The sequence below is a fragment of the Molossus molossus genome, unplaced genomic scaffold (genome assembly GCF_014108415.1).
Source record: "Molossus molossus isolate mMolMol1 unplaced genomic scaffold, mMolMol1.p scaffold_m16_p_13, whole genome shotgun sequence".
In the NCBI taxonomy this organism is placed as follows: domain Eukaryota; kingdom Metazoa; phylum Chordata; class Mammalia; order Chiroptera; family Molossidae; genus Molossus; species Molossus molossus.
Genome location: NW_023425348.1, coordinates 91,740,067 through 91,755,920, shown reverse-complemented (window position 1 = coordinate 91,755,920; position 15,854 = coordinate 91,740,067). Strand labels below are relative to the sequence as shown.

Genomic DNA, 15,854 nt, shown 5'->3' with positions numbered 1-15,854 from the left:
GATCGGAGCCAGGAGAGGAGCGGACCCACCCGGGCTGAACTCCAGCTCCCGACTGGGGGAAGGGCCACACTGAAAGCCCCTTTTTCCATCTTCCAGGCCGGCTCAAATGTCGTCTCCGCTAAACCTTCTCCCGCTTTCCTTTCCTTCCTTGGAGCTCCCATAACACGTTCAAACCTCCATTTGTTTTGAAGTCTTTCTTGCTCCTCTCCATCGCAGTCCCCAAGAACGTGAGCAGGGGCCTGATGTTCAAGAGACGCTCAATCAATGATTACTGGGGGAGGCAGGGTGGAAGTCTTTCTAGCCACAGGATTTGGGTCTTTTTTTAGTCTCCAAAATAAACCCAGGACCTTTTCTTTCCTCATCCCCACCAGTCTCCTGGGGGAGAGGTGGGGACAGGTCGACCTGCCCCCTACCCTCCCGCCCCATCCCCACCAGTGGCCTGTGCTCCTGAGGGAGAAATGGGCAGGTACTGTTTTCCTGACCCTACCTCTGCCACTCGCATCGAGGTCCCTCTGTCATTCTATTTCTGCACTGACTGGCTCAGTGTGAGTGTGTGTGTGTGTGTACACACACACGCGAGCGAGCGAGCGCCTGCACATTGGCTGACAGAGCCAAGAAACTCAAGTGAAATGGTCTCATTTCCCCCACACACCCACACCCTTCATATCTCTGGCATGCTCCATTTCACCAACTGCCTCCAACAGAGAAATAGCTGGGAATAGTGAAAAAAGAATGGGGTGCCAGGTTTATGAGAGACAGAGAAGAGGACTGGGCCAGGAAGAAAGACTGGCTAGGAAATTCTCTTCACTGCTGCCCAAAGCTTGACCCTTCCCACTTCTATCACTACCACCATCCCAGTCTCCTAAGACTCCCAGAGGAGAGGACAAACCCAGAAAGGACAGAAGAGAGAAGAGTGCTACCCGCCCCTCTGGCTTGTCAACCCACTCAAGCAGAACCATTCCTGACACAAAGGAAGTGTGTTTCTGCTCCCTGTAACTGGAGAGCCAATGGCAGGTCATCTGAGGCTAGAAACCCCAAGGCATATGTATGTGCTGGGGAAGCAGATGGGGGTTCTCTGAGGCAAGACAAACTAAAGGCTGATGGGTGAGGAGATGGTGTAGCTTAGGCCAGAAAGCAACAGCCCAAGAAAGGCTCCATTTTATCCTAAGCCCTGGGACCCAGGCAGGGTTAGGACCCCCATTGTTCAGAGGAGAAGACTGAGGAGCCAATCTGGGACAAGCAGTTCTTTTGACTCTGAGTGTCCCCATTCCCTTCTCCTCCTTAACAAGGACCCTCACACAATACCTACCTGTGTGGGCGTAAAATGGAATCTAGTCCCTTCAAGTTGCAGCTTTGGGTGGCTGCCTCAGCTCCAGGAGCCTTGCCATACCAGGCCAAGAGGGCAAGAGAAAGCAGGAGTCCATGAGAGCCATAGAACTAAATGTGAGGCTCTTGGTGTCTGGTGTAACTTTGGGAGGTGCTGCTGCCCAGCTCCCAGGGTACAGGAGCTAGGAACTAAGACAGCAGTAGGAAATTCAAGACCAGCCCCCACACATAGCTCACACAGAGCCTTCACATGTATGGTCTCTGCAGTCTCAGAACAACTCCCCATCAATCAGCTGGATGCAACTTTGCCTGGGCAGGGGCCCCAGGCTCACTAAGGCTCTGATCAGGAGTGAGTTGGTCTGAGGTCCTGGTGGAGAGATGGAGTGGGTCAGCAGCAAGGGGTTGCTTCAGGGGCAAGGAGGGGAAGGGGGCCCCAGGAGTGTGAGGGCAGACTGGACCAGCTGTGCTGGAGCTGTGGTTCTCAGATGGAGGGGGAAAGAGGAGCAGAAGAGGAGGGAGGGGGCATGTGGGTGCTTGTAAATGTATCTATGTCACTAGTTCCACCGAGACCCACCAGCCCAAGGATGACCAGAGGGGCCCAGGAATGTCCAGCAATGCCACGGTATACAGATAACTTCCAGGTCTCAGTTTCCCCTTTGTAGAGTGAGGGCAGGGAGCTGGCCACATTGGTGTCCCGACTCAGCAATGTTGCCAGGGGAAGATGCCTGCATCCAAAGATGCCACCCAGAGAATGTTCTTCAGCAGCCTCTGAGTCAGGGCTGCCCCCTCCCCTTCCCACTCCCCTTCCCCTCCCCCATCCCTGCGCTGCTTCTGGGCCCCCGCCCCCGCCCCGCCTCCAGTATGCGATGGGGGGCGGGCAGCGGGCAGAGCCGGAGCAGAGAAGCCGGGGCGGACGCCGCCACCTGATCCCATCCAGGCGCGGAGAGGAGAGCGACGGGCACTCCGTGCGCAGGGCCCCGGCGCCCTCGGACCCGCAGCGGACTTCAGGAGAAGGGTTGGGAGGTAGCGGCGACCACTCACCACCCGAGTCTGAGGCAGAGTCCGTGCGTGAGTACTGCGGTAGCCAACCTGGAGCTGGGAGGCGGGGTGGACCAGTCCAGGATGGGGGACGAAGGGTGGGCGGGAGAGTGTCCTGAGGGCCCGGTGCCTGGAGAGCAGAGGGGGCACCCTGCCCCCTGGGGAGTGGGAGAAGACTGGGTGAGAGGACGAATCTGGCCTATCCCCTATGGTGAACAGATTCCGGTGACATCCCTGGGGGAGGTTGGGATGAAACAGGGAATGGAGGTGGGGGAGGTAGGTCGTGATAGAGAAAGAAGGCAAGAGGAATTCGGAGGCAGGGATGACGCTGGGGTGGATGACAGGGAAAGGGGACTGGAGGGACTTGGTGCAGGCTGGTGGGGCAAGGAAGGAAAGGAGGGAGGTGGAAAGATATTTGATCTCCTAGGACACTAATTTGCAGCCTCCTCATCCTTTGGCCCCTTCCTCTCTAGTGCCCTGGGCAGTTTCCCTGTTTACTGGACTGTGCCATCCTCAAGTAAAGATGAAATTTCCAGGTCAGCCAAAGGTCAGGTCCTCAGGTCCAGGCAGTCCAGGCCAAGGCGCCCTCCTCTACATGCACCAGTATCAGCCCTAGAGCTTGGAAGGGGAGAGAGAAAGGGGCTCATTTGGGAGTGGGTGGCATCCAAGCCAGTTTGTAGAGCTCTGGCTAGCTATCCCATTTCTTCTTTGGTTCCCTGGAGAAGGGAAAGCAATTTGCAAACCTGGGCAACAGCCCGAGGTAGGTTGTTCTGACTAAAATTAGCACTGATATTCTGATGAGGCTGGGCACATTGACCTGTATGGGATTCCTGAGGGAAACTCTCCATGGAGAAGACACAGGGGAAGCCGGGAAGTAGTTTGATGTTTAAGAGAGGCAGGAGCCAGGGCCTGGCTCCAGCAGACCCACCCCACACCAGCCTGGAGACAGAGGAAAACTCAGTCCCACCTGGGGCACCAGTACCCTTACTCCATCTCCAGAAGAGACACCCAGGAGTGAACTTGCCGAGGGAAGGGAGGCTGCCTCCAATGTCCAAGCAGCACTCTCTCGGGCCCTGGAATGTTGATCCTGGCCGAGTGCCACCCAGAGAAGACAGGGTTACTGATTTCAAACACCTGAAAGTCTGTCATGGAGAAAAATTGGCCATGTGGTCAGGGAGGGCAGCACTAGCAACCATACAGAGTGGAAGGTAGAAGGGGACAAGCTGAGGATCCTAGCCATCCCAGAAAGAACTTTTGAACAGCCAAGGCTGCTCAGAAATGGACCAGGCTGTATCTGAAGATGATGAGCATCCCGTCATTGACGGTGGCCAAGCAGAAACTGGTGCCTGGGGAATTCTTGTGCTGAAGGTGCGCTGTTCCACGTTAGCCTCACACTGGAGTCTGGCTGGCTGGCTCCCTGGGGCTAAGGGGAATGGGTTGGAGAGGTCCACCTAGCAGCCCATCACCCTCTGTGTGGCCTGGTTGAAGCGTCTCCCAGGGAAAACTCCACTGTAGCTCCCTCCAGGCTTGACATCTTAGGGTGACCCAGAGTCCTCTCAAAGATAGGGTGGTGCCCTGCCCGGTTTGGCTCAACAATCGAGCTTCGGCCCACGGACCAATGAGTCTCAGGTTCGATTCTGGCCAAGGGCACATACCTTGGTTGCAGTTCGTCCCTGGCCCTGGTCGGGGTTGTGCAAAAGGCAACCAGCCAATGTGTTCCTCTCACATTGATGTTTCTTTCTCTCCCTTTCTCTCCTTCTCTCTCCCTCCCACTCTATCTGAAGATAAATAGAAAAGCCCTGGTCGGTTTAGCTCAGCGGTTGGAGCGTCGGCCTGCGGACCAGAGAGTCCCAGGTTCAATTCCCATTAGGGGAACGTACCAAAAAAAAAAAATAAATACAAAAATATCCTTGGGTGAGGGGGAAAAAATAGAGTGGTTTTGGTCCTGGCCGGTTTTGCTCAGTGGTTAGAGCATCAGCCCTCGGACCAGTGACTCACGGGTTCAGCCCCAATGAGTTATGGGTTCAATTCTGGTCAAGGGCACATACCTCGCTTGCAGTTTGTCGCCAGCCCTGGTTGGGTCGTGCAGGAGGCAACCAGTCGATGTGTCTATCCTCTAGGCAGGATAAATGACAAAGGAGAGGGCCTGCATCCTGAGGACCACTGGCTCTGACTTCCTCCTGAAGGCTGCCCACCAAGGCAGAGCCAGCCCTCCTCTGCCCTAGCCAGGCCGGGGGTAGGGGGCGGGCTTTCTCTGCTATGCCCTTGGTTGTCCTTTGTGGCTGGACTCTTCACCCCCCTCGGCTCCAGGCAGATTAAGTCTGTCTGCACGTGGGTACTAGGAAACAAGGTGATGGGGCCTGGACAAAAGGGAAAGGCATAACCAAGACATCTTTCCACCCAAACAGGTTTAAATGTAATCCAGGATTAATTGGGGTGGGGGGAAGGATTGTAAGCCAAGCCCAGGGCCCCCAGGGAAGGGGATGGTCAAAGAGTTTTCACATTACCTCACCCCTCCTGGGACCCAGGTGTCCTAGTTCCACATATGCACATGCCCACAAAGTTCCAGCCCCCCCCCCTTTGGACAAAGGGGTGTATGAGGCAAAAACTGAACCAGAACCTGGAGATCAAGGCCCCTGGGGCAGAGACCTCACCCTAGCTAGGGGACAGTACAGGCATTGCTACTGAAGCTGACTTTCCACAGGAGCTGCCAAGGGCTGGGCTGCCCTTGAGCCAAGGCATTCATGGGTGGGGACAGGTGACTGGCTGGAAACCAGGCCCTTCTGCCTCTTACACCTGTCAGTCACCTGGGATGCAGGCCTACCTTCTCCAGATTCTCAGCAGGGCAACAAGGGGAAGCCCCTCTGCATTCCCACACCCCTGCTCACTCCCAGGCTGCCATTCCACTGTCTTGGCCAGGCACCCGTCTCTCACTGTAGAGTAAGCTGATGGGGTGGTCAGGGTTTCAGGTGTCTGGGGATGGAACCCAGATAGGGTTCCAGGATTTCATGTCCTTCCTTTCTTTCCCTCATGGATTTATTGGTCTTGGACCCTCAGAGCGGGAGCCTAGGGAGGAGGGCTTAGGGCTCAGAAGTGCCAGAATCCAGGCAGGCTGTGGAAATCAGTTCTCCGTAGAAGCAGCGCACCTGTCGAAGGGTGTGGACTCTGGGGCCAGAAAGAGCAGGTCTGACCCCAGATTCTGCTAAGATCAGCTGTGTGGCCCAGGCAAGGACATCATCTTTTAGAGTCTCAGTTACCTTGTCTGTAAAGTGGGGATAATACCTGTTAGGGTTGAGGTGATTAAACAGAATTAAGTATATAATAGTAAGCCTGCTGTATTGGCCCCTCCCCACGTCAGAGACTAGAAGGTGAAGGAAGGCTTGGTCAGTGTTTCTGAAAGGCTCATTTTCTGGGGTGTCAAGACCAACCCTTGGCTGAAGCCATCAGGTAAAGAGTCCTAGAGGAGGGGAAACCTTGAGTTGAGACTTCTGTGCTCTGAGCCAAGCCTTGGTGCTAAGGCAAATCTGGGAGACAGATACAAATGGACACGAGACAAAGACGAGTTAGGGGCAGGCAGAGAAACAGAGACAGGGTTTAAGGGAGGAGTGGCTACAGCCTGAAGGGTTGGCCACACCCCAGAGCCTGTAATTCCACCCAAGACTAAGTTATCTGGAGCAGTGTGGAGATAGGGTCTTGGTGACGGGAGGTAGGAATCTGATCTTCCCTGGCCTCTCTGCTCACCCCACTCTTGGGAGCTCTCCTTTGCAGCACTCTGCTGGGGCTCGGAGCCCATCTCCTCTGCCCACTACAAACCTGTTTGCCTCCTTCTTCTGCCAGGCCTCTCAGGAACACTGGCCCTGCTACCAGAGCCTCAGGAGCCCCCATGAGTGCTGGCGAAGGGTGTCCTGGATAGCAAGACCCTGGCTAGTCCAGGGGTGGCTACTCCATCATGCCACCCATCCTCCAGCGCCTACAGCAGGCCACCAAGATGATGAGCCGCAGGAAAATCCTGCTGCTGGTGCTAGGGTGTAGCACCTTGAGCCTCCTCATCCACCAGGGTGCACAACTCAGCTGGTAAGGGGCTGGGGCCTCGGTGAGGGGGGCGGGGCCCAGGGGAGTTGCAGTCCTCAGGCAGCTAGCTAGCTGCCTGGTTAGCACCAGAACTGAGAGCGTTTCTTCCCATTCTTGCACCTGCCAGAAGAGTCTGTTTTTTGCTGGGCTTTGTTACTTCCCTCCATCCTGAAAGTGCTTTCCATACACCTCTTTAGATCCACACAACTTCCCGGGGCAGGGATTGATCTTCACTGAAATGGGAGTGACTTGCTCAAAGTCAAAGTTAGTCAGTGACTAAGCTGGACTCTAACCCAGCCCAAGTCTGCACGGCATCACATTCAGGGTGCCTCCCAAAGGACTGCAAACAATTTCTCACTACTGTCGTGCTGAGCAAGTCCTCTCACTTCTCTGAGCCCCCGTTTCCTCATCTGTAAAATAGAAATGATGGTATGTGTGACCCAGCTAGTCACCCTGACGAAAGATACCATGTGACAACTAATAGGAATCCTGATCCTACTCCTGGCTCCGGTGTGAACCCAGTAAATCCCTGCACCCCTAAGGGCTTCAACTTCCCCATTGTCTACATGGTCCTCCTAGGAGAATGGTGTGAGTGGGCCCAATCCCCCTTTCCAGATGATTTGCTGGTCTTTGAAAAGGCATCTGTGTAGACATTATTCTGAGCCCAAATCAGCCACAGATAGGAACTCTTAATGGTGTTTCAAAGCTGCTTAGAATTGTCCTTGTTACATTATGATTGGGATGGTAGAAAAGAAACAGAAGAGTGACTCAAAGTCTGAAAAGATCTTACAGGTCACCTGTAATCCCAAACACCCTGTTTCAGGAACAAGGAAACAGAAACGAAAGCTTCATGAAGAGTAGGATTATTATCTGTTTTTTACACTATCATATTTCTTGAGCCTAGAACAGTGCCTGGCACGTAGGAGATGCTAAAAAAATAGTCTGAATGAATGAATAAAGCTGCAGAGGTCTTAACAGAATCATATGACAAATGGGTTGCCTCAAAGCCCATGCCACTCATCCACAAGGTGAGGAGCCAGTGAAAATGTAAAAATGAAAAAGAAGAGAGTGGGAGGATTTGGTGACTTTATCTGGGTTGCCAGATTTATGTTTCTCCTTCTGGTCCTCGGTTTCTACAACTGTAAAGTGGACTTCCTCAAGGATCTCCAAGGGCCACTGTCCCTCTATTATTTATCTATTTCTATGTAACCAAATTACCTCAAAACTTCACAGCTGAGCACATCAAACATTTATTATCTCACTTCTGTGGGGCTGGAATCCAGGTGGGACTTAGGTGGGTCCCTCTGACTCATGGTCTCTCCTGGGGCTACAGTCTCATCTGAAGGTCTGATTGGAAGGGCTCCCCTTCCAAGCTCACTCATGTGGTTGTCAGACTTCAGTTCCTCAAGCAGGGGGATGGACTGAAGGCCCAGTTCCTTGGGAACTGTTGCCACGTGATGCCTCCCCATAGGGTGGCTCACAGGATGGCAGCTTGCTTCCCCCTGCGTTTGTTGTTCTAGAGAAAGACACAGAGATAGAAGCCATATCCTTGCTATAATGTAATCTCACAAGTGACATCCATCATTTCTGCCCTATTCTATTCCTTAGAGGCATCAATAAGTCCTGTCCATACTCAAGGGGAAGGAAATACACAAGAGCATGAATACCAGGAGGCCAGCAGGGATCACGTGGGTCATCTTAGAGGCCGCCTACCATAGCCCTCTACTGCTCTGTGGGTAAAGCCCAAAATGGGCTGCTCTGTAGCCCACCCCACCATCCTTGGGAAGGGGCAGGGGTCACACCCTCTCACACCCTCCTCCCTGCACCCCTCCCTGGACCCTGCAGGTACCCCAAGCTGTTCCCTCTGAGCTGCCCGCCTCTGCGGGACTCGCCACCGCGCCCCAAGCACATGACCGTGGCCTTCCTGAAGACGCATAAGACTGCGGGCACCACGGTGCAGAACATCCTGTTCCGCTTCGCCGAGCGCCACAACCTGACGGTGGCCCTGCCGCACCCGAGCTGCGAGCACCAGTTCTGCTATCCCCGCAACTTCTCGGTGCACTTCGTGCACCCGGCCACGCGCCCGCCGCACGTGCTGGCCAGCCACCTGCGCTTCGACCGCTCGGAGCTGGAGCGCCTCATGCCGCCGGGCACCGTCTACATCACCATCCTGCGTGAGCCGGCCGCCATGTTCGAGTCCCTCTTCAGCTACTACAACCAGTACTGCCCTGCTTTCCGGCGCGTGCCCAACGCGTCGCTCGAGGCCTTCCTGCGCGCGCCCGAGGCCTACTACCGCGCGGGCGAGCACTTCGCCATGTTCGCGCACAACACGCTGGCCTACGACCTGGGCGGCGACCACGAGCGCAGCCCGCGCGAGGACGCCGCCTACCTGGCGGGCCTCATCCGCCAGGTGGAGGAGGTCTTCTCGCTGGTCATGATCGCCGAGTACTTCGACGAGTCGCTCGTGCTGCTGCGGCGCCTGCTGGCCTGGGACCTGGAGGACGTGCTCTACGCCAAGCTCAACGCCCGCGCCGCCAGCTCGCGCCTGGCCGCCATCCCCGGGACGCTGGCGCGGGCCGCGCGCGCCTGGAACGCGCTCGACGCCGGCCTCTACGACTACTTCAACGCCACCTTCTGGCGCCGCGTGGCGCGCGCCGGCCGGGCCTGCGTGGAGCGCGAGGCGCGCGAGCTGCGTGAGGCCCGAGAGCGCCTGCTGCGGCGCTGCTTCGGCGACGAGCCTGTTCTACGGCCGGCCGCGCAGATCCGCACCAAGCAGCTGCAGCCGTGGCAGCCCAGCCGCAAGGTGGACATCATGGGCTACGACCTGCCCAGCGGTGGCGCCGGCCCTGCCACTGAGGCCTGCCTCAAGCTGGCCATGCCCGAGGTACAGTACTCCAACTACCTGCTGCGCAAGCAGAAGCGCCGGATCGGTATGCGGGCCCGGCCCGAACCGGTCCTGGACAATCCCCCGCCGCCTCGGCCCATCCGGGCACTGCCCCGCGGCCCCCCGGGCCACTGAACTCCGGGAGTCTGCCCTGGTAGTCAGACCTGGGGCTACCTCCAAGCCCTGCCTCATCCAGGACCCTACTCCGGAGGGGCTTAAGCGCCTCGCAGTACTTGGGGGTGCATCACCCTATCTGAGCCAGCCTCCCTACGGTGGGCTGAACCCCGCCTTCTGGGAGGGTGCTGATAGGCCCGATCGAGCCCCGGGCCATCCTCTCCTTCCTAATTGGTTGGTGACTTTTACTGGAGGTTTGAGACCTGTCCATAACTGTCCATTCTGCCTTTTTCTGGGGTTTGAGCCCTCTTTTCCAGGCGGATGAACCCAGGCCGCAGAGAGGGGCTCTGCCTGCCAGCCTCCCCGAGCTCTCGCTCTTCAAAAGTCCCCAAACCATCTGTCTTCCAGGTTCCACCCTCACCACAGATCTAAGCTGCTCCCAGACTCCCAGAACCACGAGTTCTTGGGTTGGGGTTTTTGTTTGTTTGGTTTTTCTTTTTTTTTTAAATAAAATATCGTTAAAATGTGCGGGTTAGCCTTGGCCGATGTGGCTCAATCAATAGAGCGTCAGTGGCCAGGGAAGGGTCACAGGTTTGATTCCAGGTGGAGGTCAGGTACCTGGATTGCAGGTTTAATCCTGGGCCATGGTAGGTACACAAGTGGGAGGCAACCGATCGATGTCTCGCTCTCTCTCTATCTCTCTCTCCTCCATCTCCCTTCCTTCCACTCTCTCTACAAAACAAATCAATGGAAAAAAATATTCTCAGGTGAGGATTAACAACAACAAAATGTGCAAGTTATATGTCAGTCACTGAAAGCCAGATTGCCCACATTTGATGAGGCAGATGCCCAAGAATAGCTGTGGTCACCATGGGGATCAGGACCCAGCCTCCATCACCTTCCTCCACTACTCAGAGGCGCAACGTTATTGACTGAGCCACCTCAGCCCCACTCATTTCCTTTGAGAACATCTAAATCGTTTTCATTCAACTCAGCAACACTTACTGAGCATCATCTCTGTAACGGGGCACAGGGGAACCAAGCAGCTAGAGCCTTTCTCCTCATGGAGCTCATGGGGAAGCACTGAAACTGGAGCAGACAGTAAACAAAGAGGAAGGACTACAGGGCGTTTGAACAGAACAGCAGCCCCTTGGACAGAGCGGAGGCCAGAAGGAGGATCATTTTCCAGGTTAAGGAGATGCTGAGCTCAGAATTTTACCTCTCCTTTTTGAGTCACTGACTTTACCACTGTCCTTCCTTCCCAAAACAGAGAAGACGATCCTGACTTAAATGAGGACCATTTCCTGCCCCTGATGTCCTTAAGCGCACAGCAAGGCATCCAGCACCTTCAAATGAAACCTCTCTTCAGGACTTTTCCCGTTACTTTCTTTTCTACTTTACAATGTACAGCTACACTGACATACTTGGACAAGTAAACATAGCCAACATGGTCTGCTATGTGCCAGCCAACACTTAAGGGATTTATATATATTGTGAGATAGGTACCATTTCATGAGTGATGGAACTGAGACCTGGAGAGATTATGTGACACTCAGGGTCACACAGCTAGAAAGTGGCCACTAGGATTTGATCCCAGGTAGCGTAGCTTCAGAGTCTGTGCGCCTGAGTGCTATCACATGGCCATGCAAATAAAGTTCAAACGCCCCAGGCCAGGCTGATGCCCAGGGCCTTCCCCCAAAAGAATGTCAAGTGAAGAAACTGCCATTGCTATCAGCTCCTTTTTATTTTTCGTGGAGAGTCATGACCTGTGTGGGCAATGGAGATTGCAGTGGTTGGTTGGCAGGTTGTATGACACTCCCTGGGCTTGAAAGGGGGCTATTTTGATAGCACCCCACTTTTTAGCAGCAGAGCTCTGGAAAGGCAAAAATAGCAATAATTATAGACATGCAAATGCATAATTAGGTTTCCGGCATTAAACAGCGGTAAAAATTTTTACTAGACTCAAAATCATCTACACATAGACAAGAAGATGTCTGTCTGCCACTCTTCCCCCTGTCCTTGTCTCCAGCCCTAGCCTCTGGTCATATCTTTGCCAGGAACATCCTTCACGTCGCTCTGGATCCTCCTGGAAAACTCAGACCTTCCTTTAAGATTTGCCTTGACAGGTCTCTCCTGCCTTCCCTGACCCTCAGGCAGGTGGACTGTCCTTTACAAACCTGCCCCATTTCAGCAGAGGGCACAACTCTGGACTCAGAAATATCTGGATTCGGAGACTAACTGGAAACATCAGGCCTTGGAAGATGGTTTCTCTGTATGCCGTAGGAGCAAGGACAGACCCTCAGGAAGCACTGAATCAAATATTAGCCTTCAGTGGCTAGCAGGGGCCCCCTGGGACACCCTGGTCCAAACATCTCCAGCTTCAGCCACATCCCAGGGGAACAGGCTCTAGCCCCTGGAACCCCAATGCCCTGCAAAGAGGCCACTTCCATCCTGATGCTGCTCACTCTGCCCACTCTACACATTACCAGAGGTTTGGCAGTGGGTGAAACGTGGTCCCTGCCTGCAGGAGCTCAAACTGACATCTCAGACAGATGTGTAAGTAGCAACCGGGATGACAACTTGACAGAGGCGGTTACCTCCACAGGTGCTTTCGAGTTCAAACCCTGGCTCTGCCACCTACTGGTTACATGACCTTGGTCTTAGCCTTTGGGCCTCACTTTGCTCGCCTTTGAAATGAACCATTTCCCTCCTGGGGAGTGAACAGTATTTGACATAAGCCACCTAGCACGGTGCCTGGCACATGGAAATGTTCCCAGAGCTCTGATGTTGTCAGGACTCCCCCAGGACTGACAGCCTTCACATTGTAGATGTTATGGGGTGGCACATCCATTCCAAGAGTTTTCCAGCAGGTAGAGGAAAACATTTTGAGGTAAAAGGCACTGTATAGGCGACCGTGATTATTGATGGTTATCGAAGGATGTGCAGTGTGGTGGGAGCAAAGAGGAGGACAGGAGTGTCTGAAGTGGCTCTCTGGAGGAAGGATGTCCCAGCTGAGAACAGGGACGGGCAAGCATGCTCCAGAGGTGCCAACACCAGATTATGAAAGGCCTTGAATGTCATGCTTAGAAGTTCAGAGTGTTCAGCATGGGATCCTGGAGTAAATGGAATGGCCAGAGATGACCAGCAGGGGAAGCCATGCTGTCCCCAGAGCAGAGGGGGTCACCATCTCTAGCTCATCTGTAGCCCACTCCTGACACAGCGGCACCCGAGGTACAGACACGTGTGACTCCCCGTCATCTACAAGAGCTGGCAGGAGAAAGACCTTTAATAAAGTGCAAGTGCTGCTGGGAGAAGGCACATTAATAAGAGCAATGATGCCAGATAATATTTATTGAGCATTTGCTATGTGTTAGGTGCTTTTCTCTGTGCTTTGCATATTTTAACTTACTTGATTTTTACAACAACCTGGTGAGATAAGTATTATTCTTGTACTTCTTTCAAAGAAGGGAAAACTGAGGTACAAAGAAGGTGAAGAGCCCTGGCCCACCCACCTGGGAGAAGCTGAGCAAGGACAGAAACCAGAGTGCTCGGGCTCCCAAGCCCCCATTTCCACCACTGCAATACATTGTCCCACCTCTCACACACACCCAGCAGCCCCTGCAGGCTCATTATTAAAGAGCCTTCTTAGATAAGCCCCCTGAGAGTGGGCTGAGTGGGAGGAAGGGACAGAGGTAAGAAAGGGCACAGAGAGAGGAAGCTGGTGATCTGCAGCTTCCCAGGAGGTGCTAGTGGAGTGGAAAGGGAACTGGAGGGCAAAAGCTCCTGAGGAGGGGGCTGGCCATCCAGAGGAGGGGATGGAGGGGAAAAGGGATGCGATGCAGGGAGGTGAGCACACAGCCCTTCTCAATCTCATAGACTTGAACCAGCGGGATTGCAGGAATCTGAGGACCCCAGCCAGTCATCCCTCTCCTCCCCAAGAGTTCCCTGGCATGCTCCAGTGGGCAAAGGACAGGGCAGGAACAGCCTCCTCCACCTTCATACCAATCTCATGGGATTTTCACAACACTGGCAAGGCACCAGAGTCAGAGCCCAGTACCCCATTACAAATGGGGACACTGAGTCCCAGAGAGGGGATGTGGCTTCCAGTGGTGGCCTAGGGCTAGGCCGGAGACAGGAGTGAGGACACTCCCATGAACTGGAGCTGCAAGAGGCAAGATTCTGGATCCTTTATTCTAACTGTATCTCCAGCCCAGAGCTCTCTTCCTGGTGTTCCCCAGGCTCATCAAATGTGCTGTGTTCAGCCCAGCCGGTGTGGATTGAGTGTGCTCCCATGGACTGAAAGGTCCCGGTTTGATTCCTGGTCAGGGCACATGCCCAGGTTGCAGGCTCCATCCCCAGTAGGGGGCATGCAGGAGGCAAATGATTGATGTTTCTCTCTCACATTGATGTTTCCCTCTCTCCCTTCCTCTCTCTCTAAAAAAGAAAACCAATTAAAAAAATAAAAAGTACTGTGTTCAAGACCAAACACCTCATCTTCTGTCCAAACCAGCTCCTCCAGTGCTCTCAGTTTCAGGGACTGGCACCCCTATTCAAGCAGACACTCGGGCCTCAATTCATGGTGTCTCTTCAATGTCTCCCTCACCCTTTTCCCAGCGCCACCTACCTGACACCATGTCCTGTACATTCTGACTCCTAAATGACTGTCATCTACCACCTCTCTTTCCCCACAACATCTGCCTTAGTCTAAGCCATCAGAGTTTCTCTACTGGTTACATCAACAGCCTCTACCTGACCGACCTGCATCAGGCTCCCCACAGCAAATGCACTCTCCTCTCTGTGTGCAGAATGGCCCTCTTGAAGCCATCTGACCCTATCGCTTCCTTGTTGAAACACTGCCCTCTCTTACCAGGCCCACAGGGCCAGCCTAGCCTGACCCCCAAAAACCTTTCAGTTACATCTCCCATTGTCCCCCAGCCCCCATTGGTTCCAACCACACTGGATTACGCACCATTCTCTTGAAAGCTGAATTTTACCAGCCAGTTGTTGAACACAAATTATATGAAAAATTAAAAGTTGTATTATTCACTTAAATTATCTAAACTTACCATTAAATTGTACTTATTACCATTTAAGGTAATAAATACAATTTCTTACTTTCTAATTAGTTTGCTAGATTTTACTATTATTTTTGCTCTTAAGGGCATCTGTATCTATTGTATGTGTCTGGTGGAAATCCTATACTTACACGCGTCTCATCCAAACAGTGTTCAGTGATCTTACATTGGTGGCGTGAAATCAGCCATGGTGGGAGTCATCATACTACAAGTCAACAAACACTATGAATCAAAGATTGATTTATTGTTTGGTTGTCATCTAGCCCAGTACAATCCAAATGTGGCCAACCACCTGTTTTTGTAAATAAAGTTTACTGAAACACAGCCACACTTCTTCATTTGCTTATTGTTGAGGCATTTTGCACTACATACAGTGCAGAGTTGAGTAGTGCAATGGAGACTGTATGGCCCCCAAAGCCTAAAATATTTACTACTTGACCCTTCATGAGAAAAGCTTGTTACTCATTAACAAAAACAAAAATACCAACCAGCATTCACATCAGAGCTACACAGGGAGTGATGGGTACTAAATACTTACCTGTATATCACTGCCCAAAGGTGCCAGGCACGTTCACACCTGCATTCTTTGCCCACAGTGCTTTTTTTAATTCTGTCCACCTGGAGAATTCCTACCTGTTCTTCAAAACCCAATTCAAATGTCCCTTTTCCCATGCTGCCTGTACCAGTCAGCTATGTGCTATGACAAATACCCCAACACATAATGGCTTTAAAGAACTTATTTTTAAAATATGTTTTGATTTATATTTTTAGAGAGAGAGGAAGGGAGAGAGATATAGAAGCATCGATGTGAGAGAGAAGCATCAATCGGCTGCTTCCTGCACACCCCTTACTGGGGAACTGAGCCCACAACCCGGGCATGTGTCCTGACCGGGAATCGAACCAGGACCTCTCAGTCTATGGCAGTGGTTCTCAATCTTCCTAATGCCGCGATCATTTAATACAGTTCCTCATGTTGTGGTGACCTCCAACTATAAAATTATTTTTGTTGCTACCTCATAACCGTAGTTTTGCTACTGTTATGTCTTAGGCAACCCCTGTGAAAGGGTTGTTCGACCCCCAAAGGGGTCACGACCCACAGGTTGAGAACCACTGGTCTATGGGCTGATGCGCAATCCATTGACACACACCAGCTGGGCTAAAGAACTTACTGTTTTTCACTACATTGTGGGTCATCCTGGTGTCCCATAGTGAGCTTGATTGACCTCACTGCGCTGAACTCACTCATGGTACATGATCAGCTGGCAGGGTGACTGGGGCCTGGCTAGTCTAAGACCGTCTCAGCGAGATGACTCAGCTGAGCTCCACACGGTCTCTCTTATCTTTAG

General features: G+C 53.1%; 1 protein-coding gene across 1 annotated transcript; it reads left to right on the top strand.

Annotated features, from left to right (window-relative positions):
• The first annotated feature begins 2,235 nt into the window (after window positions 1–2,235).
• Window positions 2,236–9,963, top strand: GAL3ST3 (galactose-3-O-sulfotransferase 3). Its single transcript, XM_036259734.1, has 4 exons — window positions 2,236–2,394; window positions 3,733–3,739; window positions 6,202–6,438; window positions 8,281–9,963. The coding sequence occupies exons 3-4, from the start codon at window positions 6,314–6,316 to the stop codon at window positions 9,452–9,454; spliced, it is 1,299 nt and encodes a 432-aa protein (XP_036115627.1). The 5' UTR covers window positions 2,236–2,394; window positions 3,733–3,739; window positions 6,202–6,313; the 3' UTR covers window positions 9,455–9,963.
• The last annotated feature ends 5,891 nt before the right edge of the window (window positions 9,964–15,854 follow it).